The sequence below is a fragment of the Macaca thibetana genome, chromosome 13, assembly GCF_024542745.1.
Source record: "Macaca thibetana thibetana isolate TM-01 chromosome 13, ASM2454274v1, whole genome shotgun sequence".
Classification (NCBI taxonomy): domain Eukaryota; kingdom Metazoa; phylum Chordata; class Mammalia; order Primates; family Cercopithecidae; genus Macaca; species Macaca thibetana.
The window spans coordinates 60,767,647-60,794,841 of NC_065590.1; the positions used below are offsets into that span (position 1 = coordinate 60,767,647).

The following is a 27,195-nucleotide window of genomic DNA, read 5'->3' on the forward strand; positions in this document are numbered from 1 at the left end:
AGGCCTACCCTGGGCCCAGTCTTCTGCATTTCCTGCCCTCCCTGGGGCCGGGCATTGCTCCGGGCATCGGTTCTCCCCATCTTCCTCCTCCTACTTCCCATCATCAGGCTCCACAGTCCCAGAGGCAGGGCTGGTGGGGGAGTTAGGAGCTGTAGGGTGTCTAAATACTCCTTCCTATGACAACTCCAGCCTCTTCCCCACCTGCTTCAATCTTCTAAATGAGCTAAGAACCCGAGATGGCATGACTTACATAAGCAGTCTTAGGCATTCTTTCAACAACTCTAATAAAGGTGATAATAAGAGCTAACACTGAACATTTATTACTAAATTTGAACCTAGGCCATCTAGACCTGAAGCCCATGCTCTTAATCACTACTGTGACTGCCAAGAGACACTGGGCCTGGCACTGGGGGTTTAGCATCCAGCTTAGCTACCTTCATCTTAGCCTTCAAAATGGCTGAACAATGGCCGGAATGGAGTTGCATGCAGGAAGGAATAAGGCAGAGGGAAAGGCTCAGTCAGTAATGGAAGAGGGTCAGTCTCCAGGGCAGAAGCTGATGCTCCTTACTGGCCTCTAAAGCAGGAGTACAGATGGAAGTCTCTAGACTCTTCTCTTTCTCCTGGGTCAGAAGACCGCCTTGAGAATTTCCTTAGGAGCCTGATACATGTATGGAGAAATATGTTCACACCACAATGATGAGAAGAGTTGCGTACCAGGAAAGCTCTGCAGATGGACCCTGTAACTCTGTCCATGGGAGACCACCAAATACAGTACCAGGAACCTCTGAGGGTCACTGATGCAATGAAACAGTGGCACAGGTCCATGAACATGGCACCCGGCAATACCACATCTATGTCTAGTTCCGTATCTTTAATACGGGCACAACTCCCCCCACACACAGGTAAGACCCATCTCTGCCCACAGCATACACACTTATGGCCCCCTACCTGTCATCACAGTAGGTGAACTTCATGTCCATGCTGTGGCGGCTCAGGAAGGTCTTGCTGTCCAGGGGAATGTCCATGTGGGATGGGTGCTGGATCGGTTCACACATGATGATGAGGCAGGACAGCAGGGGCTCCTTGTAGCCACACAGACTATTGTGAGGAGGGCAGTTGTTGTAGACTTTCACTTGGCCCGTGCAGTGCAAGACCTGAGATAGGCATGGAAGGGTCAGACATGGGGCCGAGTGCTGGGGGTGGGGGTAGGGTCTTAGGCATCCCCCACACTGCCATCGCCCTACACCTGGGACTCCAACCCAGGCCTGATGTTGCCCTACCTTCCAGGTGGCTGACTTGAGGTTGACAGTACGGCCTCTGTTGGTGACCGTGCACTTCATCCTCATGAAGAAGTCCCGCTCTGTGGACATGTCTTTGCTTTTTTTCCCAAAACCAGAGCCTGAATGTGGAAGGATGGGAAGAACCAGCTGAAGTTAGTCTTGTATGGATATTCATGAGAGGGGCCCAGCTGCAGTTTTTTTGGCAGCCTATTGTTTGTATTTTCCAAATATCTGCTCTCTTAGCACCTGTAGTCTGCCATCAACACTGAGCTCCATCATGGCCTGTGGACTAATGGTTCCCACTCTCCAGCTTATCTCCTCCACTGGAGTATTAACTCCCACAAGGTAGGAGCTGCTGCATCATTTGATTTCCCATTGCTTCTGAAACATGGTCAGTGGTTCCTTCAGAGCAACACTTCAGAGACAATGAGTGCATATCAGCCACTAACTCAGCAACCCTTTTCTGGGGCAAGGACCAGGTCCTTGCAGAAATTCCAAGGGACAATCTGGGTGAGGCCACAGTTACTCCAAGAGTGTAAGCCTCACAGGTTAGAAATGTCTCTCAGACACTCCCGTCTTTCCTTTATATAACCTGTCTCTCAGGAGGAATTTAACCCCTCCTGTACTCCATTTGCAAAATGCAATAGCTGTGTTCAGGATACCATGCCATTAGCTTTCTCCCTGAAGTGACATATGTATCAAGGCTCTAGAGAGACCTCTGGTACGAATCTCCTTACAGTGGATTTGGTGAGCAAGTCCACTTTACAGATTAACTCAACCTGGATCATATCCTCTCTTTCAGCAAGAATTAAATAAATCACCAAGACCAGCAATATAGCTTCCTTCCTTATAGTTGCCAAACAGCCTACCCATTCAGGACCATTTTCCACTTTTTGTAAAACAAAGTAATGAATAGAGTGCCAGCTGAATCCCACTTGTCTATGTCCAAATCCTGCCTACACCACCATCTCTGGTTCCTACTTTCAAAGATATAATCCTGCCCCTACCCAGCATCATAGAACAATCTGGAGCCTTGTTTCAAATAGTCACACTCCTTCCTCCAGGAACAGTCACCAGCCCCTGCACTTAAACTTCCAGAGGACCTTGACTTGACTCACATATTCCTGAAGAGTTATGTGTCAAAGGAATTGTGGCACCCTTGAACAAAACTTCAACACCCTTAGGGGACCCCACTCAGTAAGAGACTGAATAGTGAATTTTTTTTAAAAAAGGAGAGAACATTCCTTCATCACGATTATAAAACCATTTCTCCCACACCAAATTATGATTCTTGCCATTTTAATTTTCAGAGGTGGGGTTAGCATACAATGAGATATACCTGTATCTTGGGATCTGGCCCCACCACCAGGACCAGACCAGTTGTTGGGTATGAGGGGGCTGGAGGGATTCATTTGTGGCTGTTGCTTGGGTATTACTGAGGTCTTTTAACTTGCTAACCTCTAGATTCTCCCCATGTTGACACTGGATCTTTCTTTTTTTTGAAATGGAGTCTCGCTCTGTCACCAGGCTGGAGTTCAGTGGCATGATCTTGGCTCACTGCAACCTCTGCCTCCTGGGTTCAAGTGATTCTCCTGCCTCCACCTCCCAAGTAGCTGGGATTACAGGCGTGTGCCACCACACCTAGCTAATTTTTCTATTTTTAGTAGAGACAGGGTTTCACCATGTTGGCCAGGATGGTCTCGATCTCTTGATCTCGTGATCCACCCACCTCAGCCTCCCAAAGTCCTGGGATTACAGGCGTGAACCACTGTGCCCGGCCTTGATCGTTCTTTCTAAACACTGCTCCACACAGATCACTCCACCCCTGCACAAAAACCTTCAATAGTTCCCCATTGTCTATGGAATAAAGTTCAAGGCCCTCCACCTGGCCTTCAAAACCTTCCGCAATCTGCCTCATGGCTTTGTTTTCCTCTAGGAACTCACACTAACCCTTTAGGTCTAGATTATGAGTCCATCCACAGGCTAGTACCTTCAGTGAAGACTTGCTGATTCATGAGTTTGATCCCAAGTCCTCAATATGCAGATCAAGAGATCTAAAGTTCTACTCAGATAATTAGAGGTCACTTGGCTGTGAATCATGGCACTTGAGAACTGAAAGGTCGTCACCTTTGCCTAGTCCAATACCAGCAATTTGAAAAGACAGACTCTGAGGAACAGAGAAGTAGGGTACTTGCTTCTGGTCACAGACTCAAACTCAGACTATGGTCAGTGGTTGAACTGAGACTAAGAACCCAAAGGCCCAAAGGTTTCTGGAGTAGAGAAGAAATCAATCTTTGGTTTCCTCAGGCTTTCAGCACCTACCCATTCAGAACATGAATCTCTTTTTAGAGAAATTTAGAAAGTGTGGTAGCCCTTTCCCCATAGAACCAGACAAGACATTGAGCAGCCGATCGGGTGCTCTCTGCCAGTGTTCTCTAGGACCCAGGTGGCCTAAGGCCTGCAGATGAGAGAGCAGAGAAGCTGGGTGAGGGAGCTGTGGCAGTGGTAGAAGAGGAGGTGGTTGTAATTCTGTACTTTGCAGGCTCAGTCTGTAACAGGGTGGAGGTGAGCCAATGAAGTATCTGCTTTTGCAGCATGTGTGGTAATAAGAGCCAACCCTTGTAGGCTTAGCCTCACTGCCTCTGTTATTCAGGTTGGACAAGCATAAGCCCCATGGCAGTGACAGGTGATATTATTAAAGAGGACATCTAGACATGCACAGAATCTGCCCAGACCAGTGACAGAATCTCAGGTTTGGAAGGGACCTTGACAGTCATTAAGCCCCACTTCTGCCCAAAGCTTCAGTCCTCTTAACAATGTCCCTATTCATGCCTTTGTTGAATGGCCACAGTTACGAGAGAGGAAGCTCCACTGCCATTGCAACGTGCTTTCTGCCTGTGTAGGTCCTCTCATCCACTGGCACCTGCTGGGTATCGCCATGGGTAAGGTCCTGTACGCTAGATCTTTTTAAATCTCTTCTCCGTCAAAACCTACTTGACCTATGTCTCATCAGGGTACCATTTCCTGTGGTAGCTCATCTCCAAAAGTAGCTCCAACAAGCCATGCCTTTTGACACTCATGGCTTTGTGTAGTTTCCTCCCACAATGAGCCAGGGCTGTCCTGTAACATGCTCTAACCAACAACATGGGGCAGAAGTGATGCTCTGCTAATTTGAGGACAAAACTTTGGGAAGGCCTGGCAACTTCCACCTTAGTGCTTCTGGGAGCCCTGAGCTGCCACATGTCTGGCTATCCTAGAGACACCGTATGGAGAGGGAGAGTCTCTGAGATTCCATGGAGTGACAGAACAGTCCCATTGTCCCAGCATGCCAGCTGAATCCAGGGTTCCAGCCACCTGACACAAGGTCCCAGACATGTGTGAGCTATCCTGATCACCCCAGCCTAGTCTGGCCCCCAGATGACTGCAGCCCCACTGACATCACATGGAGAATAAGACCCACCCACTGAACCCACAGAACGCTGGGAGATAATCATCAAAGCCCTATGTTTTAGGTGGTTTGTTCCACAGCAATAGATAACTACAGTAGTTCCTATAAGCACTTTGGCACAGACTGGTTTCTCACTGGTTTGGGTGGTGTCATTTGGCAGAGATGCTTGACTCTTGGGTGATGAAACCTCCTAGAGACAGTGTCCTAACCCAAAGGAGTCCCCTAGTAGTGGGACACCAGGCACCATGTGGGGCCAGCAGGAGATACTTCTGAGTACCGGGTCCTCTCAATGCCCCAATCTCATCTCACAGGCTACACACTTAAACGGAGGGCCAGCCTAGCTAAATTTTTTAAGGACATCCATTTTTCCTGCATTGCAAGGCCATGAGCTATCTCCCTTATACTTGTAGACAAAGGGGAGGCAGATTCCCACCCAGTGAGGGCAAGAAGGAAATAAACACAATTAAGGATACCATTTTTGAGACTCAGGTTCTCACGAATCTCCTCGTGGTCGCAGGGATGAGTGAAGTCAAAGATACTATGTCCTGTTAGCTCCACCTGTTTCAAAAACAAGGTTAGGCATCATTATTCCTAACAGTGAAGTAAAAGACTCCAAGAGGAAGCTGAGCCACCTTCCAGATTTGGAGGCAGGGAGGAGATTGAATTGGGTTTTCTCATAATCCCAGTCCAGTGTCAGGTCCACAGACAGAAAGATGTAATGGGGGATTACTGATGACAGAGTCTGTTAATGAGTCAGTAGAGAGCTGTCTGCCAGGATGGACATAAGCAAAGCCAAACCCAATGCCTGGGGGTGGGACTGTGGCCTGAGGCATGTGGCCTGAGGTCAGCGAGGGTCACAGTGGCCATTTACAGGGAAAGGTCAAGTGGGATTGTGGCTAGCACCTTCTACTCATTTCTACCCCCAAATGGAAACATTTCTTCTTTTGAAAGAGATAGAGGGGGGTGTCACCTGTGTAAGTCCCATGAACTTGCTGATGTTTTCTGACAGAAAGATCATGTCGCCATCTTGGGTCACCACGGCAATGAAACCCTCCAAGGCTTTCAGGTACAAGTTGTCCATCTGCTGGTCAGCTTCAGCTTCAGACTCATTTTCAGAGCAAACTGGAAAGAGAGGGGGGTGGGACAGTTACATGAATGTGGAGTGAAAACAGATGTGACTGGCACAGATAGGCATTTGCCAGGGATGGCGCAAAGGCATCGGGTGGACTCTTCTGGAAACGCGCACTGCCGACCATCTGAATGTCTGCCCCAGCCCGGCAGCAGGCACTGGATGAGCACCACTGCACAGAGGACACCCTGACAGGGGCTGTGAGGACGGTGTGCTTGTTGTGACAACAGTACTTCTGGCACTAGCAACGGGAGCAGTAGGAGCTGCTGTGTGAGTGGTTCGGGGTGGAAGTTTTCCCAGGCTGCCCCCAGCAAGCACCTGTACAGCCTGTAGACTCGGCTCTTGTCTCAGACCAAAAACACCTCTTGGGCCCCAGGTCTTTGGTGGTTATACACAGACCACCGACTTCATTTCAGCCCTTTTTTCCTAGTTCACTATTTATCTCCAAAGACATTTACTTATGAAAATTTGTATTTATCCAGTGCAAACATCAATCAAAGTATGCCTGAATATAATGGTACTCATAGAAGCAGGAACAAATTTTAGCTGCTAATATATACTGCAATCACAACATGAAAGGTACTGCACTAAGCATGCTATGTAATCTTCACAGTGACCTACGAGGTAGATACTATTCTTAATCTCATTTTACAGATGAAGTGTACAGAGGTTAAGCCATTTGTCCAAAGGTATAAAGATTGCAAAGTTAGCAAGCTTTGACAGCTGAATCCAGAAGCCACACTCAACCATTCATAGGCTTTGGAGTTAAACACAGGTTCTCTTCCTAGATCACCCTCCTATTAGGCTATGACTCTGAATAAGGAACAACCTCTCTGGATATCACTTTCCTCATCAGCTAAATGGGAATAACAATTTCCACCTCTGAATTGTAAGGATTAGATAAGTATGTAAAGTGCCTAAAACTATAACAACAGTAAATTCTTTCTTCTTTCTGCTCCAAGACATGCACTACCCTCAAATTGCTCAGATCCCGGGTGAGGAATATATAGCACTCAGAGATGCAAAGCTAAGTAAAAGTTCAAGGGTGTCATAGCTGGGCTTCCAAGGAAAAGTGTAGATGGGACGAGCTCTAAGGGTCAGAGGACAAGGGGGTCACTTTGGGGTGATCACAGACAACTAACTGTTCCAAAGAAGATTTGCAGAGACTTAGAAAAACAGATTTCACTCTGTGGAATGAAAGAAGGGCCTTCTGAACCAGATGGGATTGTGTGAGCACTGGAAAACCCCTGGAGCAAGCTCCCTCCTAGACTGAAGAGAGGCCCATCTGGCTCAAGAGGAGAATCCATCTTCCAGTCTCAGAGATTGGGCTGGTGAGACAGGCCCAGTGTCCTGGAGGGGCCTCATGTGTCAAGCAAATGTGATCAGAGGAGTACATCTCAAAGCACTGCTTTGGGGAGATCAGTCTGGCAATGGCATACAGAGTGGTTTGGAGAGAGTGAAGCCCAGAGGTGCAGAACAGAGTGAGCAGGCAACTGCATTCTCAGCAGGCTGTACAGGTGGTTGCTGGGTGCAGCCTGGGAAAACTTCCACCCGAACCACCCACACTTTGAGTATCCTGGCCTGTCTAGTATACCTCTGCTATCTGAAAAATACAGACTCGGCTCTTGTCCCAGACCAAAAAAACCTCATAGGCACCAGGTCTCTGGTTGTTATACACAGACCACAGACTTTATTTCAGCCCACTTCTCCTAGTTCATTATTTAACTCCAAAGAATTTACTTATGAAAATTTGTATTTATCCAGTGCAAACATCAATCAAAGTATGCCTCACTTGATTTACAGAACGAGGAGATTAGAGAATAATTTGTCACTTGCAAATATTAATATTCACTTAACTAAAAGGAGTCTTTCAAATGGAGACTATTCTAAGGAATGCAAAATGCAATTCAATGTATGGGCCACTTGGCCAGGGACACATCAATGCTGTGAAATGTGGTTGAAGGGCCTTTCTGCAAGGGCACTGGATTTCTCTTTTATCTTTTTCCTCGAGCCTCTAAATTTAAGCTTTGGGTTACCTGCCGTTATTCCTCAAGAAGAACAAATCCACATTACAAGATCTTCCTACCAAGAGGCTTCAGTGGAGGCACAGGGGACCAGCTACCTTTCAGGACACAGGATGAGAGAACACGCCGGAGTCACAGGTGCCTTCTGCACAGCATCACAGTGGGTCCTGTCCAGGGATGGGCAAGCCTTCAGAGCCAAGAGTTGGGCTGTACAGAGTAAGGCCCCGTGGCTTTCCCTCTGTTTTGCTAAAATGGTGAAACAAAATTAGGGAAATTCTTTCCTCTCTACACCCTGTTTCAGGTGGGTAGCCTGGAGAAAGGAGAACCACAGGTCATGGGAATGGCCTTATACCATACATATGCGCACACCTGATCCCTGCTTGGGGTTTCTGCTGATACACCTGTTCTTTGCCAGCTGACCAGCCCGCTGAAGTGATGATGAACCAATGTCCCAGGTGTGGGTGATGCCACTGTGAATGTTAGCTTTCCCAGCTAAAATCTTCTTTTGAGTGGGGGCTTTAGGGTAGAAAATGACTTAACTCAGGGCTTTCAAATTTGAGTATGCATCAGAATCATCTATAGGCCAGGCTAAAAGAAAAATGTCTGGGACCAGGACTGCTACATAATTTGTGTGGCCCAGTGCAAAATAAAAATGCGAGACCTCTCATTGGAAAAATTAAACCAAGCCTGAGAAGCTTCTCAGTGTGGCGCCCTCTAAGACCGCCTGTGCTGCATGCCCATGAAGCTGGCCCTGGATGAGCCCCTGCTGGGTTCCTGGTTCAGTAGGTCTTTAGTGGGAACTGAATCTGTTTGTTCTAAAAAGCTCACAGGTGATGCTGTTCTTTGCCAGCTGACCAGCCCGCTGAAGTGATGATGAACCAATGTCCCAGGTGTGGGTGATGCCACTGTGAATGTTAGCTTCTACTCATAGGACCATATGCTGAGAGCTACTGCCTCAACTCAGAGGTCCTATGAGTGACCTTATTTAGCCTGTGTTGGCAGGTGGTGACTGATTTTGGAGATGAGTGAGGAGAGGTTTTCAGCGCCACTTCAATCACACCAGATAGGTGACCACCTTCTATAGACACACAGAGGCCAACCCTGTGGTTTCCAGCCAACTGAGAAGATATTTTCTCTTCAATTTCTTTGATCTCAGTGGTAACGCTGACTTCAAAATCTGGAGTAATCCCAAGACAACCCTATTTGGGTTAACTAGTCCCAGAGGAAATAGTCCTGCTTAAAATTTCCTGTTTTTAACGGTTCCAACACAGCCAAACTGGTTTCCACCCATGCCCAGTGCATTTGCTTCCAGGAGGCGGCGAAATTGGCTACAGCAGCTTCGGGTCAGCTGGCCTCTGGGAGGGAGAGGGGCAATCTAGGGCCACGAAGGGAAACAGAATGTCTTGGGACTAAGGTCACAATGGCTGGAGGAGCAGGAAGCCACCAGGTTGGCCCCAGGAACCCTGCAACGGCAGGGCTGGGGCAGGGTCTCTTCCCTCTGTGGGACTATTTGCTCTCAGCACCTGCTTATTCTCCTGGGAGCTTCTGAAGGAACCTGGCCAGGTCACTCCCAGCTTGCAGCTGAGAATGAAAACTGTGGAGCCAGGAGGTAGACCCTCACCCTGGAGGCATCTCAAAGCATTGCTTTGGGGGATTAGTCACCCTGGAGGCTCATGTCACAAATTGGCTGAAGACCCCTCTGCCCCTTCCCCTGTGAACACTGTGTCTTCCCTGATGTACCATTAATATCCTGCTCAGTGTTAGGGACATGGAAAAATGCACTCATTCCCTACACCGTTATGAAGTTTCTGCTGTGTTCATGTCTGCTTTATGCTAGGCACAAGGTAATCTGTCCACAAGTGTCACTTACTGTGTGCTCGGTCCTGTCCTAAGGAGAATCAGGGATACTGAAAGGTGTAAGAGCAATCCCCTCGGAATCGACAGACTGGTGGGGAAGACAGAGATAAACTGCTGTAAGGTGATGCAACCATCCAGCATCAACTCTTCGTCAGAACCAAGTGAGGAGCCCAGAGTAGGTGCTCAATAAGCCACCAACTGGGTCTGTAAATCATCCTGGGCTCTAGATCTCAGTTACTTGCTTCCGAGGACCCTGCAGGGTTTGACCCCAAAGATGAGAGATGGGTCATTAAAACCAGAGGTGCTCTGCTGAGACGGCGCATGCCCATCCTGGGGAGCATAACAAGATTCTTTAATGCTAAAAATAGCCCCAGTAAACAGGCTTTGATGACTCCCCACAGCCAGGATATGCGCGGGCTGAGGTTTTGGAGCACTTTTTCCGGAGCATCGCTCATTTCCTTCAAGCAGCACCGCCCATGTGGGGTGGGACTTCCTGGGCAGCAGGGGCTGTGCATTGGGAGAGAGCAGGCAGAGTGGCCAGAGCAGAGCCTCCTGAGTGGTCTCAGAGACCAGGCTGCCCCACGGTGCTGCTGGTCAGAATACTGGCTGCAATTTTATTCGACCAAGGTCACTTTACCTCTTGTTTCCTACTCCGAGAAGTTCCAGGACTGCTCTGACTGTTCTCAAAGCCATTCTGATGGGGTCTTCCTGGTTCAGACGTGCTTGGCAGTCACCACTTTGTGACCACCACAGGGGCCTTCCTTCTAAGGCTCTGCCTAAACCGATTCCTCCCCTCCACCTGACCCACGGCCTGACTCCCAATCCCCGCCCTCCCAGATGTGCAGACTGCAAGAGCAGTGCCAGTCAAACTATAGGGAAATCATTCTGGGATTGCTTACTGGAGCCTTAGCCATACCTTTAAATGCCACCATTAGCAGGCCTGGGCTTCTCTGATGCCTTTGACAGAAGGCACTGTGTCCTTCCTGATCTTCCTGGGCTCCCTGGAAGTCCTGAAAGTCCACTAGGAGAGATTCATGCCTTTGTTCTTTGCATATATCTTACTATCCTATCTTGCCTCTCTGCATTACCCTCCATAAGATGTAGTACAGGACTGGGTTCAGCAAACATCTATTGACTGAGCAGACTTTTTAGTTTAAGTTAAAGGAATGATCTGAACAAAGTCAGTATCTCTAGAAGAGATTGTATATTAGCTGTTCTCACCCATTAACATCCTTACATGAATCAGCTTATTGAGCTCTTTCCAAACAGGACAGAAAAAGGCCTTGATTTGGAGTAGGTGGGACAAAGGGGTGGAGGTAGGGGTGAAAGCCTGGGAACAGAAGTCTGAAAGTGGGGTATGAGAGGGTACCAGAACATGTATCTGCCTGCACAGTTCTTTCTTTGTCCCACTTTTCCTGCATGGGAAGGTCATATCAAGCCTTAAAAACTTTAAAATCACATTTTAGTATCTTTCTCTTAGTAGTCTACAGATCAGGAAAACAACCTCTTGTTATAACTGATGTCTTTGCTAAGCAAATGATGAATCCATAATGCAACTGACACTTCTCTTTAGAAACCCTGCTTCATGCTGATCTCCAGCTCCATGGAAAATGAATTTGACTTCATCATGCATGAGTTTGGGCAAGCCCAAAATTTAATTTTACAATGAAAAGCAAATTTTGTATATTCACTGCGGTTTAATGCCCTCAGAATGCAGAGTTGACCCTGATTCGCTCATGGTTTGTGGGGCTCATCTTGAAAGAGGATTTAAGACAATCAAGTGGCATTTCCACCGATGTTCCTGTAAGAGTGTGTTCTGTCCTCAGCCCAGCGTGGAAGCTAATATCATAAAGCTATTGTTTCAGTTTGCTTCCTGTGATATGAATCTCAATCGGCAGCCCAGACCCACAGCCTGAATTTCTCAACGTTGAGGTTTCCTCTCCAACATTCCCACACAGAACAGCCTACTGTGAAAATCAAAGGGAAACATGTTACTAAGTAAAGAGAAACTTTTCTAAAGAAAAACCTGGTATTTTTTAGCCTTTTGAACTTTGAGGTATGCAACCAGCTATTTCCTATTATAAAGTGAGCCAAAATTGGTACTCACCTTTGTTAGAAATGCTTAAATAATGAATGTGTGGGTTGTTTTGCCTTGGAAAAGCTTGACAACTCTGCATTTTGATAGAAATTGCTAGAAGATAGGTTACAGGATAGTAAGAATTTACATTGGGTTTTCTTTTACATCATTTCTCCAGAAGCCTATATTTAATATAAATCAATATATTTGTTTATAATAATTTTTATTTCTAAGCTGTAACTTATTGAGACCTTAATATGTGGCAGGCTAGAGGATAAGGCCTTTTATATCTATTATCTCAATCCTCAAATAACATTGCAGGGTAAGCACCATTATTCCCTTTGTGCAGATGAGGAAACTAAAGCTCAAAGAGAAATTTTTACAACATTGCAGAGAAAGAAAGCAGCCAAACTAAGATTCCAGTGCAGGTCTATCTGCCCACAAATCCTGTACTCTTCTTCATGATGCTACATGTGTTGGAAAAGCAAAATACGATTTAGAAAGAAAAAGATCTTGTCTCACAATTTCTGAAAGTAATTCAACAATCAGTCTAGAGAATGCGCAGCCGAAGTCTAAGAGAGAAGTCAGAGAAAAGCGGGTGCTGAGAAACCATCTCCTCCTCCCTGGTCTGTGCTCGTTCGGTGAGAACTTCTCCTTCAAGGACACCAGGACCACATGGCCAAAAGTAGAAACTTTTTATCCCTTTCCTTCATTTCTTTCCTTGGGACAGAGAGGACCAGAGCTGACAGGCTAAGGGCTCTAGCTGGTATAGGGCCAAGCCCAGCCAGAGGGCAGGCAAGTTTGTGTCCACAACTTTCAACAGGCTCCTGAGATGGGACAGATAAGGGATGTCCCAGTGTGGCCACTCTGGTCCTATCTCTGTGGGTGTGTTTAGCACACAGGGGTTCTCATCAGCACACGAGGGCTCACACCAGCACACACATGGGTAGATGTGCTCAGAGAGCCCAGCCTAACTCCTGGCCTTCTCCAGGCCAACCTTTGAACCACTGAGACAGCCAGCCAGGCCCAGGAGGGCAAGCATGGAAAACGAAGCCCTGCACTAGGGGGAAGGACAGGAATAATTATCTGAATGTGTGAGGACCTCCTCCCCATCACACTGGCCCCCAGCTGCCTCTGTTGACCTTCGTTCCCCTACCTTCTCCCTTCCCCCACACCCCACACCCCAGCCCTTGTCAACATCTTAGCCTGACCAGGTTTACAAAATGCTCTTGCCGTCCCATGTCTGTTTTCCCATGGACCAAAATTCAAAAGGACTTGAATTCCAGGTGCAGGTTCACCATGTGCTAAATGTGTGACTTTGAGCAATATTAACCTGTCTGTCCTTCACTTATCTGTGTAACAAGGAGAAACACTCAACGAGTCCAAATTTAGTCAGAGGCGTTCTACAATTAATATACAGGTTGACTGTCCCTAATCTGAAAATCTGAAATCTGAAATGCTCCAAAATCCAACACAACATTCAAAGGAAATGCTCGTTGGAGCATTTCAAATTTCAGATTTTCGGGTTAGGGATGCTCAACTGATAAATACAATGCAAATATTCCAAAATCCAAAAAAATTAAAAAATCAAAAATACTTCTGGTCCCAAGCATTTCGGATAAGGGATACTCAACCTGTATTACCCCTTCTGGGGCTTTGTGTTGGTGGAGGAATTGGAGTGGTGATGAAGGAAGCAATGATTAATCCAAAGGAATTAATGTCTAAGAGCAGAATCTCAAGTACCACAGCAGGAAAGGAGGGAAGAGGGGTCTCATTGTGGGGAAGAGGCCTTCATCCAGTCATGAAATCCTCCACTGTCTACTCTTTATATGTAAAGATGACTGCAACATTAGCTGACTTTGCCCTCAGTTATCCAGGAAGACAAGCCTTTTTAAAGGGAGGGGTGCACAAATGCCCTGTGATGGAGTCTCCCGGCCTTTCTTATATCCAGCAATCCAACCTTGCCAGGGCTCAGCCCACTGTTCTCTCTCGGCAGCATCTAGGACCATGTATCTGCCATTGTCTTGCATTGTTCTTTGAAAGTATTTATAGACCCTATCTTCCCCCTTGGCTCTCCTGCTCTTGTCTGCACATTTCGCCTCTTTAGGCCTAGCCTTCCAACCCCAGGCCCACTGAACTGTCGTCCTATTTTCTGAAAGTCTGCCCCCCATATCCTTCCTGTACTCCAGGGACTAGAATAGTACATTCTGGTCTGGCCTCCCAGCCTCACACTGGATTCCCTCTTTCCCAGAATAGCCACTTCATAACAGGATGGCGGAATCCACCGTCTCCAAGGCACCAGGCTTACTCCGGAAAACTGAAAAACCACCACCAAAGAACCCTCCCTCCCCGAGTGCCTCCCTCACGCTCACCCGTCAGACACTGTCCCCACCTGTGGCACCAGACCAGGTGGGGAGGAGCACAACACGCTGCCCAGCATCCTGACAGAACTGACACCCCTGACGAGAATGTCACATAGGATCTGAAACCAGAAGACTTCTCAGGACACCTGTTTCTGGTCAGGACGCATAGGAAATGGTTTCCTGAAGAATGTAACTGAGAAAAAGCAAATGCTGTGTGAACTGTGGAGTTGCAGAGGTACCAGGGACGGGAGAACCAGTTGTTTTCTGGGGAGGGGTGATGCTCTCGGCTGTCAGCTGTCAAGGACTCCCCAGTGTGAGTGAGCTCAGCCAGGCCAGGTGATTTACAGACATCATTTCAGTCCATTCTCACCGACAGCCTGGGCAAGAAGTATGTTTAACGCCATTTTATAGATGAGGAAACCAATGTTCAGAGAGACTAAATGATTTGCTTGGCCTAACTGGCTTCTCAGAGGGAAAAGATCATCTGGGCACGCCTACTTGCTGTTCTAGGGAAGGCACTGGAAGTTAAGGATGAGAAGGCGTCCTACAGACTCAATCTAGTGTGGAGGATGGGTCTTACGGGCCAGATGGCAACAAACTGAGAAGTCAGCAAAAGCTGTCCTTGGTTCTCCCAGCCCATGTTCTCCCCAGCCTCTGGGTGCCCGTGTTCTTCCCTGGTCCTGTCCCTGCCCTCCTCTCACGGCCGGATTCACAGTGAAGGTCACTGCTGGAAGAGAGATGTTTAACACGAAGGAATAAAGCACTCATGATGGTGATTCTGTGGGTGAAAGTTCTGTAGTGGGAAGACTTTCCAGCTCTGGCAGAAGAAGGGTCCCCTGCATATAGGAACATGCTGGTAAGGCTGGCATCTGCCCAGCCTAGGGGAGCCCGCTGGCCTTACCTGAGGAGAGGAGCTTGTGTGTTCGCAGGAAGCTGATCGCCAGTCGCATGATGGAGGCCTTGTCCAGATGGGAGCTCACGCTGTGGGGCAGAGGCAGCTCATGGGCCAGCTCGTAGAACACCTCCGTCTCCTTGCTCCGCCGGCACCGTGCGGCATCCCGGGACTTCTCCTTCCTCCTCTCCGAGCTACTCCTAAGTGGAGAAGAAGGGGTTAGTCCCGGTATGGCCAGGATATCCCCACGGCCCCAACCCACAGCGCAGCCACACTCCCCCACTGGACTGATCTGGGCTCACACCAGTCATCTGAGCCACACACAAGCTGCTTTGTATTGTTAGCTCTGCTTTTGTGTGTGTTGGTGTCTTTGCAACCAACGTCCTCCTCTTGCATGCCCTGTGAAGGCCAGAACAGGGCTTCACATGGGTGGAGTCTGGGCAAAGACTTGCTGATTAAATTAACTGTCAATGCCTGGGACCTGGCCCTGGATTATCTGGGGATAGGGGTGAATGTCCAGGGATGGAAAGAGAAGGATAAGGAAGCTATGATCAGTGGCTCAGATGGCTTTGTCAAGGGCTCTGGAGAACACGATAAAAAACTGCTTTAAGGTTCTTTTTCTGCATAAGACACATTCAGAAAAAATTAAGAGTAGTACTGAACCCTAGATTCCGCTTCATATCAGAGAGTGATTTCCACAGTAAAAACTGAAAATACCATTACAGCCCAAGAACAGTTAGCCAGACACCCAACAGTCTAGAGTACCAACGTGCATTCTGTCAAGGATTAAAAAGGAGTGGGCACAAACATTTTCTAAGCACTGCCAGCATAGGTTGCCAGGCTGTCTCAGCCGCATTCTCCTCTTTGCTGCAGGATGGAAGGAAAGATGACACGCACTGAAGCTTGCCTCTTTTCAGGAAGTCCTAAAGAAATCCTGGACTTTCTTATAAAGTCCATGGCAAGTTCTAACACAGGCAAATTTAAAAGCCAGAATGTTTAGATTGGAGTTCTAACTTCTCTGCTCGTTAGCTCTGTAAATAAATAATTTAAATTGCTTAGCCTCAGTCTCCTCATCTATAAAATGACAACAATAGTGCTTACCCTACAGAGTTAATTGTGAGGACTAAATGTGATAATTTATATAAAATCTTTAGCACTAAACCTGTTCCACCAACTGTAAGCAATCGATGTTAGCTAATACTAATTAAAAAGATGGCCATGAAAAGGCAATCATGAGAGTTAAAAAGTTACAAAACAGTACAGGACAATTCTATTTTCATAGAAATGTATTATACATAATACTTCTATAACTTATATAGGAGAAAGGCTAGATGTATAATAACTACTATTATAGGTATCACAGAAATAGTTCCTACAAGTACTTTTTTTTTCATTATTATACTTTAAGTTCTAGGGTACATGTGCACAATGTGCAGGTTTGTTACATATGTATACATGTGCCATGTTGGTGTGCTGCACCCATTAACTCATCATTTACATTAGGTATATCTCCTAATGCTATCCCTCCGCCCCCCCTCCCCACAATAGGACCCGGTGTGTGATGTTCATCTTGGCTTATTTAAACTCACACAACTGCCTTGGAAGTAGGCATTATTATTATTATTATACCTAATTTACATATGAGGAAACTGCCCCACAGAGGCCAAGTAATTCACCTGTGGCCTCCAGCAGGTAAATGGGGAAGCTGGGCTTTGCACTGGGCAGGTGGGCCCCAGAATCATGGCACTTAACCACCAATGACTGTCCTGTCTCCTTCTACTCACAAATGTTAGCAGTTGCAGGGTAGTGAGGTTACAGGAAGTTTTTTTGGTTTTTGTTTTGCTTTATAGTGCTTATCTGTGTCTTCTTGTGTTTCTATAAATAACCTATATTGCATATTTAATAAAGAAACAAATCTGTTTTTTTATTTTTTTAAAAGGCATCTAAGCCGGGCATGGTAGTATTTGAACCTGTAGTCCCAGGTACTTGGGAGGGTGAGATGGGAGGATCACCTGGGCCCAGGAGTTCAAGACCAGCCTGGGCAATATAGTGAGACCTCGTCTCTATAAAAATATAAATAAGATAAAATTTAAAAGTGTCCAGCACGGTTCATAGGTTTCAAGGCCTCAATTCAGTTAGCTCCATCTGGCTTGCTCTGTCCTGCCATCTGAGATTCCAGAGACTGCTCCTCCTTTTGTTTGGCTTTGCAGCCTGTTATTTGGACAGAAAAATCTGTATTTTGGGATTCATGGAATGTGAACATGCCTCTCAAATCCCTCAAGATTTGGGGCAGAAGCACTGTTTTGATTTTACAACATGCTTCATTTAAAAAGACAGACTGTCCAGCTCTGTGGATGGATTAAGCATCATATACTCGGATTAAAGGACGAATTGTCCAACAGCTGTTGATGGGCAAGAAGAACCTTCAGAAAAATTGTGAAATAAGTGAAACTATTTTTCTTGTCCTCGCTCCCTTTTCTGCTTCCTTTACCTAATCCCTGTTTCCCTCTCTCCCTGACTTCCAACCCTCAGGACACCTACTCCTGCACCCTTCTTTCCCCACCTTCTCAGGAATTGCCCTGATTAGACCTTTAGTGGCAGTTTTTATACTAGTCCCTCCCATTTGCATTTTAATCCTGACCTGATTGTGGAGAAAAAGTTAAAGAATTGCACGTATTCTGGCACAGGAAAGGAGGATGGGAAGAGGGCAGGATGCTGAAACCACACACATCATGCCTTTGGGTCATGAGAGTCAGGTGAAAGATGCTGGATTTCATTCTCTAGCACTAACTCTTGGGCTCTCCAACAAAAGCATCATCAACACATAACCTCATCATCAGGGGCCAAGATAAGCCATCCTGAAGCAAAAGCAATCCCAGCACAGGCTATGGCATTAACGCCAATATCTGCATGCACAAGGCTTCCCTCTGCCATTGGCCCCTTCCTTGGAGTAGAAGAGGCAGAGAGGAAAAGCCAGGTAGGGAAAAGGCAATCTGGAGTCAATGCTCTGACAATGGTATCTGATATGTGAGTCTTGCTATAATTTTTGTGCCTAGTGCTATACCAAGAACCTTTCATATATTAGCTCATTATACTCTTCCTAACAACAAAATAAAGTAGGTATTGTTTACACAATTTAGAGATGTGGAAACTGAGGCTCAGACATAGTATGTCATTTGCCCAATGTCACAAAGCCAACGCCTACATAAGCCATTGAAGGCTTTGTAGTCAGTGAGCAGACACTTAGAAGTCCTGAAATACACAGGGGATTCCTATCTAATTCCATCCTTGCAACCAAGTGAGGTGGGCAACACAGGTGTTGTCACTGTTCCCCTTTCACAGATCTGAAAACAGACACTTGAGCAGGTAAGTTACTTGCCTAGAGCAATCCAGCTAATCAGTGGCAGAGCTAGGGCTAGAACCCTGCTCTTCCTAGGCGGATACTCTTCTCACTGCTTAATGGTAGGAGATAGTGGCTTTAGCAAGAAATAAAGAAACAGCAACATCTTAATTTCCAGAAAAAGAAAGCTTGAGAATCTAAGGCAGCCTCTTGGTTCAAAAGTCAGGGAGGTGGGATGTCAGCTGAAACTAAAAGGACAAATAATAATACCTTTGCAGAAAGCACTTCTTCTTAACATGTGTTATCTCATTTGATTCTCACAACCCTGAGAGATAGAAATTATCATCCCCATTTAATAAATGAGGATGTGGAGATTTAGAGATATTAAATAATTTGCTAAAAACATTGTCTCAAACCTAGTTCTTCTGGGTCCAAGATCAAAAGTTTTTCCATTGGCAGCAAGGAAACTATCATTTACTGTACAACTTTGATGTTCCCAGTGCTGTGCTGATACTTTCCCACAACCTGGATGTTCACACATACTTTGGGAAGCAGAGGCTAAGACTTTTTTAAATACAGTGACAAAAATTTCCTGAGGGGAGCCTCCTGTCTTTAAGCGAGCACCCATTCACCTTAGAAGAACACCTGGAATGTTAAGAGTAGGACTAAGAACTAGCATCAGAGTTCAGATGGGGTCGGAGGGGGAAGAAGGGACTCAGTGCTGTGGGCCTTAGCAGACACAGGTGCCAGTCACAGTAGTGCTCGGAATGTGGTAGAATCTTATCAGATGTGGCTCGGCAGTGCTCCATAAAAGCAGCAGGTCCAACCCTGCCGCAGTATCTATCTATGCCGCAGGTGAAGAACAAGCTGTTTCTGTTTGTTTTGGGTTTGGTTTTTTTCCCCTGGATATTTTAATATGCACAAATTTATAGTTAGTCTCCCCGAGGTGGAAGCTCACATTCTGAAACATTTGATCCCAGCTAAAGTTAACAACCACTTAAGCCAGGCAGCCAGTCAAAAGATAAAACAATACTGAACGTCCTAAAATTGTCAGCAGAGATATGCTACAATTCATCCAGGATAAACCTCTTTGCCCAGAGCTTCGCTATCTTAAAAACATCTTCTTTTAGGTCACTGCTCCAAGCATGGCTTAGGGATCCCTACTTAAGTCATGAATCTAAGGATGATCTGTTCTTGGTCAAGATGACCTTGGTTCCTGACTTCCATACGAACATAGCCTGGAGTGAGGCCCCAAGATGTCTGTCACCAGTAACACCGAGGGGTTGGCTGCCTAATGAGCTAGACTTGTAGAGTGATTAGAACTCACATGCCTAATGCCTGTGGCCATTCAGGTATCAGAACAATATGCCTATTACCCTATAAGGTTAAATGGCTTAGAAACAGAATGGGTTTCAGCAGGTAGAGATGACTGAAGCTAATTAAGCCAGCTGGGATCAGTCTATTGGTTGGTGGTGAAATTCTAAGCTGGTGCCAATTTGCAAGAAGCTGAGAATGGAGGAAATAAAGGTCAAATGCAATTGGGAGAGGTCTAGTGACACTTCCATGAGGCTTGTGGCTGCTGTACAGGGGCTGTCTGATGGGAGAAACACACCCAGCTCCAGGTTCCAGAGATGAGGAAGAGTCACTGGTCCCCATACTTATTGGGGCAGAACCAAAGTCAGTGGTTCTCAGTTTTGCTGCTCACTGGAGTCACCAGAGGAACCTTAAAAGACAGATGCCTGGGCTCTACCCCCGAGATTCAGATTTAACGTCTCAGGTGCAGGCTGGGCAATGGGAGTTTTAAAAGCTCCCCATGTGTAGCCAGGGCTGAGGACCACAGTTCCAAAGCAGCCAGTTTTTAAAGGAAGGATGGGTGGGTGGGTGGGGGTGTGTGGTGGGGGGAGGCAGATGGGGTTGGACTTAAATGTTTTTGGAGATGCAAACAGCTATGTCACCTTCTCAAAGAGCAGGAAGAAAAGGAAACACATTTATTTAGTACTGGGGCCAGGTGCATTTAATAAACAGTCTCATTTGATCCTCACTTAAATGATGAAGTGTTATTGGCCCCATTTTTGCAGAGCAGTGGTTCTCAATTTTAGCCTGCATCAGAATCACCTGGAGGACTTATTAATACATAGATTTCTGGGCCTGTGATCATGTGTCTATGGAATACTGACACCGAGATCCACTTCCAAAACCTAACCACACTCTTTCCCTCTACCATGCACTGTGTCCAGCAAATTTGAAGTCACCATCACAAGCCAAATAGTTGTTTATCTAGGAGTTGGCGTGATCACCACTGTACCAGGCGCTATGGCTAATAGGAAGAGGGAGATGAAAGTAATGAGACATCTGAAATGGATGCCACACAGAAGGTGGCTACCCTTCAAAGAAGCCACCTTGGGAGAAGCCTGTAACTTGATGCTGGTGGGTGGCCATTGCTCTGTCTTTTGGGAAGTCTTTTTACAATTAACTTCAGAGCCACATAAGAAAATCAGTCACAACTCTTCAAAGGACACACTTCATTTCAAACCCTAAACAATATCCAGTTTACCCACCCCGTTATTCACCGGACTTAGCTGTGGATGGATTGTGGTTGTTTGATAGGATAAAATGTGCCCTCAAAAGATAAGACTTTGCCACAATTGAAGGTATTGAAAAGAATGGTCTTGGCTCTGAGGGCCATTCCAAAGGAGTGACAGAAATGTCTGAGATGCAGGCAGTGTTCCAGTGGTCAGTGTTCTAGATACATTCTGATGTCCAACGGCTGCAGTGATCAGTAGGGGAATCTATCACAAAGGGGAGGAAAGGTATCAGTGTTAGATAGTGAACACCGAAAATAGGCCAGACACAGTGACTCATGCCTATTAATCACAGCACTTTGGGAGGCTGAGGTAGGAGGACTGCTTGAGCCCAGGAGTTTGAGACCAGCTAGGCAACACAGAAAGACCCCATCTCTAAAAAAATTAGAAATTAGCTGGGCATGGTGGTACACACTGGTGGTCCCAGCTACGCAGGAGGCTGAGGCAGGAGGATCCCTTGACCTGGGAACTCGAGGCTGCAGTGAGCCATGCACCACTGCACTCGAGCTCAGGTGACAGTGAGAACCCATCTCAAAGCAAAACAACAAAAAGTTACAAATTCAGAATAGAAAATATAAATTAGCAAATTGAGGAGGAGCTGGCCAGATCAGACAGACTTTGACAAGAGAAAAAAGGCATTAATATGCTTTAATATACACACCTCTCCTGAGGGGCATGGTCTCTATCCTGAAAGAGACCACAGACCATCTGGGAGATAAGACTAATAATCCAGACTAGTATATCAAAAGTCTACAAGAGGGGACAAAGAAGAGAGAAGACATGAGACTGGAGTGGCTGAAACAGGGACAAATGCTTTCACTTGCCACTTCCCTGAACGAGGAATCCTGGAAAGCGTCTCATACCTCAGCCTCCCAACCTCCCCTCCGCTGGGGCTGAGCCTCCAGCTCTCTGACCTACTCTGACGGTCTGTGTCCCTGGAGCAGAGGCCCTGGACTGCATTCAGAGCTGACAGTAATGTCTGGGGCTCACCCAGCGTGGCCCTCTAATGGTCAATTCTGCTTGGGCTGACTGGAGATACTTATCTACTGGCCTTCTCAGCCCCAGGCAGCCTTATAGAAGAGAGCAGCAGATTCAATTACTAAGCAGCCCATCTGGGGCTCCAGATAACCCAGCTCCTTACGTAACCGGAGGACACGTGGACTCCCCAGCCCAGCTGGGAAAAGCTGTGCATACACAGGAATAATCATAATGAACTGTCCCTGTGCTGGGCTTCCTCAAGCCCAAGCCTTAGTGGGTGCCAAGGTCTGAATGTTTATGTCCCCTCAAAATACTTATGTTGAAATCCCCACTCCCAATGTGATGGTATTTGAAGGTGGAACCGCTGGGAGGTGATTAAGTCATGACAATGAAGTTCTCGTGAATGGGATTAGTGCACGTGTAAGGAGGCCCAGGGGAACGCTCTCACACCTTCCACCATGTGAAGACACAGCTGTGAACCAGAAAGTGGGCCCTTACGAGACACTGAATCTGCCGGCACCTGGATAGTGGACTTCCTGGCAGCCAGAACCATGAGAAATGAAACTCTGTTGTTTATAAGCCACTCAGTTTATGGTATCTTGTAGCTGCCCAAATGGGCTAAGACAGTGGGGCATTCTTTATTGTACATATTAGTGAATAATACCACTTTACATTTGGATCACACATTACAGTCTGTAAAAAACTTGTGAGTGAATCTGGAAATCTGTGACTAACCTTGTAAATTTCACACAGTAGGATAGGAAGAGCAGCTACCATCATTCCCATTTTAGAGATAAGGAAAAACTGAGGTTTAGAAAGGTAATGGGAATATGTGGAACTGGAACAAAAGCCCCGAGTTCTGGCTTTTTCAAGAACCTGTGAACAGAGCACCTGCTGACAAGCAGCGCTGGACATGTGGCACGATTAGAAACAGACCTTCATTATCTGTCCATCTATAACAGCTTTTCCCAACACATAATTTCCTTTTTAAAAATGCCTTGGTGAAGATAAAGGTAATGCATATTTAGCATAAGCAACTTCAAAAATACAAAAAGGTATGAAGAAAACAAACTGAGATCTCATTGGATTTATAATACTTTGCTCTTTTTACTTAACAGGATGTCCCATTAAGAATTCTTTCAAAATATTCATAATAGCCGGCAATATCATATCATGTGGCTGAACCACAATGCATTTTACTATTCCCTGATTGCTTTTCAGTTATGGTTTCTAATTTTTAGCTGTTATAAATAACACCATGGTGACTACCTTGGCATCAGGTATTGCTTATTATTTTACAATAAAAGATATGTATCCAGCTTGCTGCCAGCTCCCCATAGCCACCTCGCAGTGACCCCACACCCACCCCATGAAAGCTGAGTCGGCAGATTTGGCAACACCGGCATCCTCAGGACCACGGCCAGCATTACTGAGCACAGAGCACGGGTTGCGGTGCTTCAGAGGGCAGTATCAGAGGGAAGGAAGACAGGACATGCAACAGTCTCAGCCTTGGAACCAGGCTCAGCCTCCTTTCCCCATGGCCAGCTCTCTCTAGACTGCTTCTCTTCCTTATGCATACACAGGTCAAAGCATCTGAAGAGAACACCAGCTGTGCTAAAACTGGCGGCTTCCTTTGACTCGAATCCAGTTCTGAGAAGAGGGTCACCCTTGTTGATGAGCAGGACCTCTTCCCCCAGTGTAAAATAAAGTGTTCTTTCCATCTTCCCCACCCCTCATCTTATCCACTGCAGGGCTGTACAGAAAAGACTTGGTGCTGTCTTCACTCATGAAAAAGCGGGGAGAAAGCCAGCAGATGCAGGAGGCATTTGCCTGGCTCTCCATTGCTCTCTGTGGCCTCTGATGTCTGCCACTGCCCGACCCTTGACACCATACAGGCTTCAGCTAAGGGACTAATTAACCTCCGGCAAGCTGAGATACTGACTATACAACTAGGAAACAACCACGTGTGACTCTTTGTGGCTAGTAAAGAACTCTCAGCATATTGCTTCTGTTTAATCTTGAATCAATCTTGCAGAGCAGGTATATCACTCGCATTTTACACACGAGGAGACAGACCCCACGGATGTTAGTGGCATGCCCAGCCATCACCTAGTGATAGAGCCAGCACTCAAACCTGGATCATTTGACCCTAAATCCCATATTCTTGATTGTAATTGGGTGACCTTCCCTACAAGGCCAATAAGCAAGTCCCTATTACAGGTTCAAAAGATGTAGGGGAGCTGGGCATCTTGAGGGTGAAGCCTTCTAGGATACTAAATCTGATGAGCTTTTTGAGACACACACTTGGTCTGGGAAGCAGCAAAGTGAGACACGCTGGCCACCCTTTTGCCTGAGGTCAGCCCCTCAGCTGGCAGACCAGCCCCCTTGGGATAGTTCTCAGCTTGGAGAAGTCTGCCTTTAAAAGAAAAAGAAAAAAGATTTGTGCTTTGCTTGCGGAGTCTACAGCTGCCACAGGTTGTTTCCTTTTCACTAGACTGTTTTCTTTGGTGCCACCTCTCTGGGCTTGAAGGTATTTCCCCACATCAGGCTGTTACCAGATCTGATTTAGATTTTTTCCTTAGGGCATCTACCCATCAGCAGCCTTCTTCCTTTGGATCTCACAAGCTTCCAACAGCACAATCTGTGGTTTGGCTCAAACCCTTCTGCCTGTGCTGCCATCCTGTTCCTACAACACTGCCTTCAGCTAAGAAAACTGACAAATTGCACAGCAGTAGAATCAAGAAGAAAGGGCCTGAGATGTCAAACGGATTCCTCGGCATGAAGCAAACTCCGTGGGGCAAGTGGGGAGCAGCTTCCCACCCCACTTCAGCCTCTAGTGGGGACTTAGCTCCTGCTGCTGCCCCTCCCACTCCCTGCCTAGAATATACTCTCTCCATGTCCTAGGCCTGTCTGAACTAGGCTCATATTTCAAGGTCTCCCATGCATCCGTTTCCCTAGGAAGGCCTCACGCCTCACCTGCACTGGCTTCTCCTCCAAGTCCCACTTCACAGATGACACACGCACGATTCGGCCCTGTGTTGCTCTCCCTTGATTTCACTTCTGTGGCTTCTCTCTCCCTAACTAGACCACATACTCTTCAGGGAAAGAACCCCACACCTGTTCTTTTGGTGTCCTCTAAAGCATCAGTAGTACAAAGTGGTACAAACTGGAGACATCGGATAAAAACCACTTCAATGACTTCAGTTCTGTGGATTCCTCAAAGCTGCTCACTGTTCTAGATCTTTCCTAAGAATTCTAATTCAGCTCTTAATTAGAATAGGCGGTTTCCATCTGGGAAGAGTCACCTTGCAGACACTCAAGGTGTGTGTGTGTCTGTCGGTGTTTTCTCACCTCTGTGAATCAAATCTGGGGTCTGAACTAGTGCTGCTGACAGCTGCCTGTGGAGTTACCCAGAGCAGCACTTCCCAACCTTTGCTGTGGCTAGGAATCACACAGGGATCTTGCTAAGGTGCAGGCTCAGTAGGATCTAGGCTGGAGCCTGGGATTCTGCCTTTCTGACAACCCTCAGATGATGCTGATTCTACTGGTCTGTGACCTCACACTTTGAGTAGAAAGAGACCCAGGAACACATGCGATCTTGAGACTGAAGATGCCACCTGGCAGGGTTAGTGCTGCCTGCTGCCATCCTAATCTGAGGCACGTAAAGTCCAACAAGTCCAATCTTCTCTCTTGCCAGGAAGAATCCTGTTCTCTTTGTGTCTTCCTTTATGGGATTTTACTAAGCCCTACATTAATGTCCCTCTCCTCCTTCACGTCTTCCCTATTTGCATCATTTTATTCCTTCCTATTTCTTCAGAACCCACCCCTCAAGACCAGCTCAAGCCCTACTTCTTCCAGCAGTGTCCCTGGCCGCAGAAATCCAGGGTATTTCTGCCCACATTACTCACAGGCCTTTATTAAAGGCCTCCCTGTCTTGGTGGCTTTTCTATGCAAACGTCCTGCTCCTATAACTGGACTATAAGTACCGGGGGAAGGGCACAGACACAACAGCTTCCACTTTTGCGTATCCTTCCCTGGAACCTGGGCTAGGGCAGACAAACTGCGTAAATATTTGCTGATTGTGAAAGACAATCAAAAATGCCCTTTACTCTTTTCCTTTCCCTCTCAAGGAGGCAAGAAAAAGTGATCCCAGCTGCCTTGGCCTCCATCCCCAGCCCAGCCTCGCTCCTCTCCCAGGCGCTGCAGCTGGGGCGGCTTAGATTTTATTTCGCTCTCTGCAGCTCCTCTTCCCTTCAGTGAAGAGTTAAAGCATCGGGAAGCCTCCTTCCCACTTGGAAATCTCCATTTCCTCCTGCAGCGTGAACAAGAGAACTCTATGGACAGAGGCTGAGTGAGCCAACTGCGCAGGGAGTGAACTCACTCTGAATGGGGCTGTTCTAACACCCGCCAAGTCAAGTCATTAAGATGCCATCCCCGAGGTGCAGCCCCCAGCGTCACCTCTGGATATCCATATCCTCAAGCCCGCCGGCAGAAAGGATGAATGGTGAGCACAGAGCTGGTGAAAGCAAGCTCTTTCATGAGCAGGGCGTGAGAGGACCTCTCCGGCTCTTCTAAGGTGGGGGTGGGGCGCTTCGGAGTAGAAGTCGTTCCTCCTCTCTCCTACTGCCTCCTCTACCACACCGAACTAAAATTAACCCTCAGATTTACAGGGAGTTACCCAAAAGATTGTTCCACAAAAGGCAACCAAGAAGGGGGGTGGGTAATAACATTAGAGAAAATATCTGCAATGCCAAAAATAATCACTGTGTCATGAGAAAACAGAGCTGGACGGCCTCAGAGGCCAGCACTGGGTATATACAGGAAGGAGGGGGCAGAAATTCCCCTGGCAGTGTCGTCAAACATTCTGGATGGAAAAAGACGGGCGGGGGGTGGGGGTGCACATAACCGGGACAGACAGTTGTAGGGACTCTTTTCAAGTACAGAATATGATTTGAAGGGTCAGTTCTCTCTTCTTTATTTCAGACACTTTAATTTCAAAGAAAACAACATTTGTTTAGCCTTTTAATCAGGACTGATGCTTGATCACATGCTAATAGTGAAATATCCTAGGATCTGCCTTACTAATCCCAACGTTGCCAGAACTTCTGGTTCCCGGAATTTAAAGTATTTCAAAACAGAAAGAGAAGGGGGAAAAAACACGGATCCCTCACTCTCCTACCCCCATCCCATAACCCCTTCTCCCCTCTGTATTAAAAAAAGAAGAA

The 27,195-nt window shown here is 46.8% G+C and overlaps 1 protein-coding gene across 2 annotated transcripts in view; it reads right to left on the minus strand.

The window, feature by feature from the left end:
* EPAS1 (endothelial PAS domain protein 1) overlaps positions 1 to 27,195 on the minus strand; it is a 90,369-nt gene that overhangs the window by 24,357 nt on the left and 38,817 nt on the right. For both annotated transcript variants that reach the window (XM_050754724.1, XM_050754723.1), the window contains exons 2-6: positions 15,080 to 15,270; positions 5,699 to 5,850; positions 5,202 to 5,286; positions 1,281 to 1,399; positions 949 to 1,154 (exon numbers count right to left, since the gene is read on the minus strand). In XM_050754724.1, coding sequence (XP_050610681.1) covers positions 949 to 1,154; positions 1,281 to 1,399; positions 5,202 to 5,286; positions 5,699 to 5,850; positions 15,080 to 15,270 — 753 coding nt within the window. The remainder of the gene's footprint in view (positions 1 to 948; positions 1,155 to 1,280; positions 1,400 to 5,201; positions 5,287 to 5,698; positions 5,851 to 15,079; positions 15,271 to 27,195) is intronic.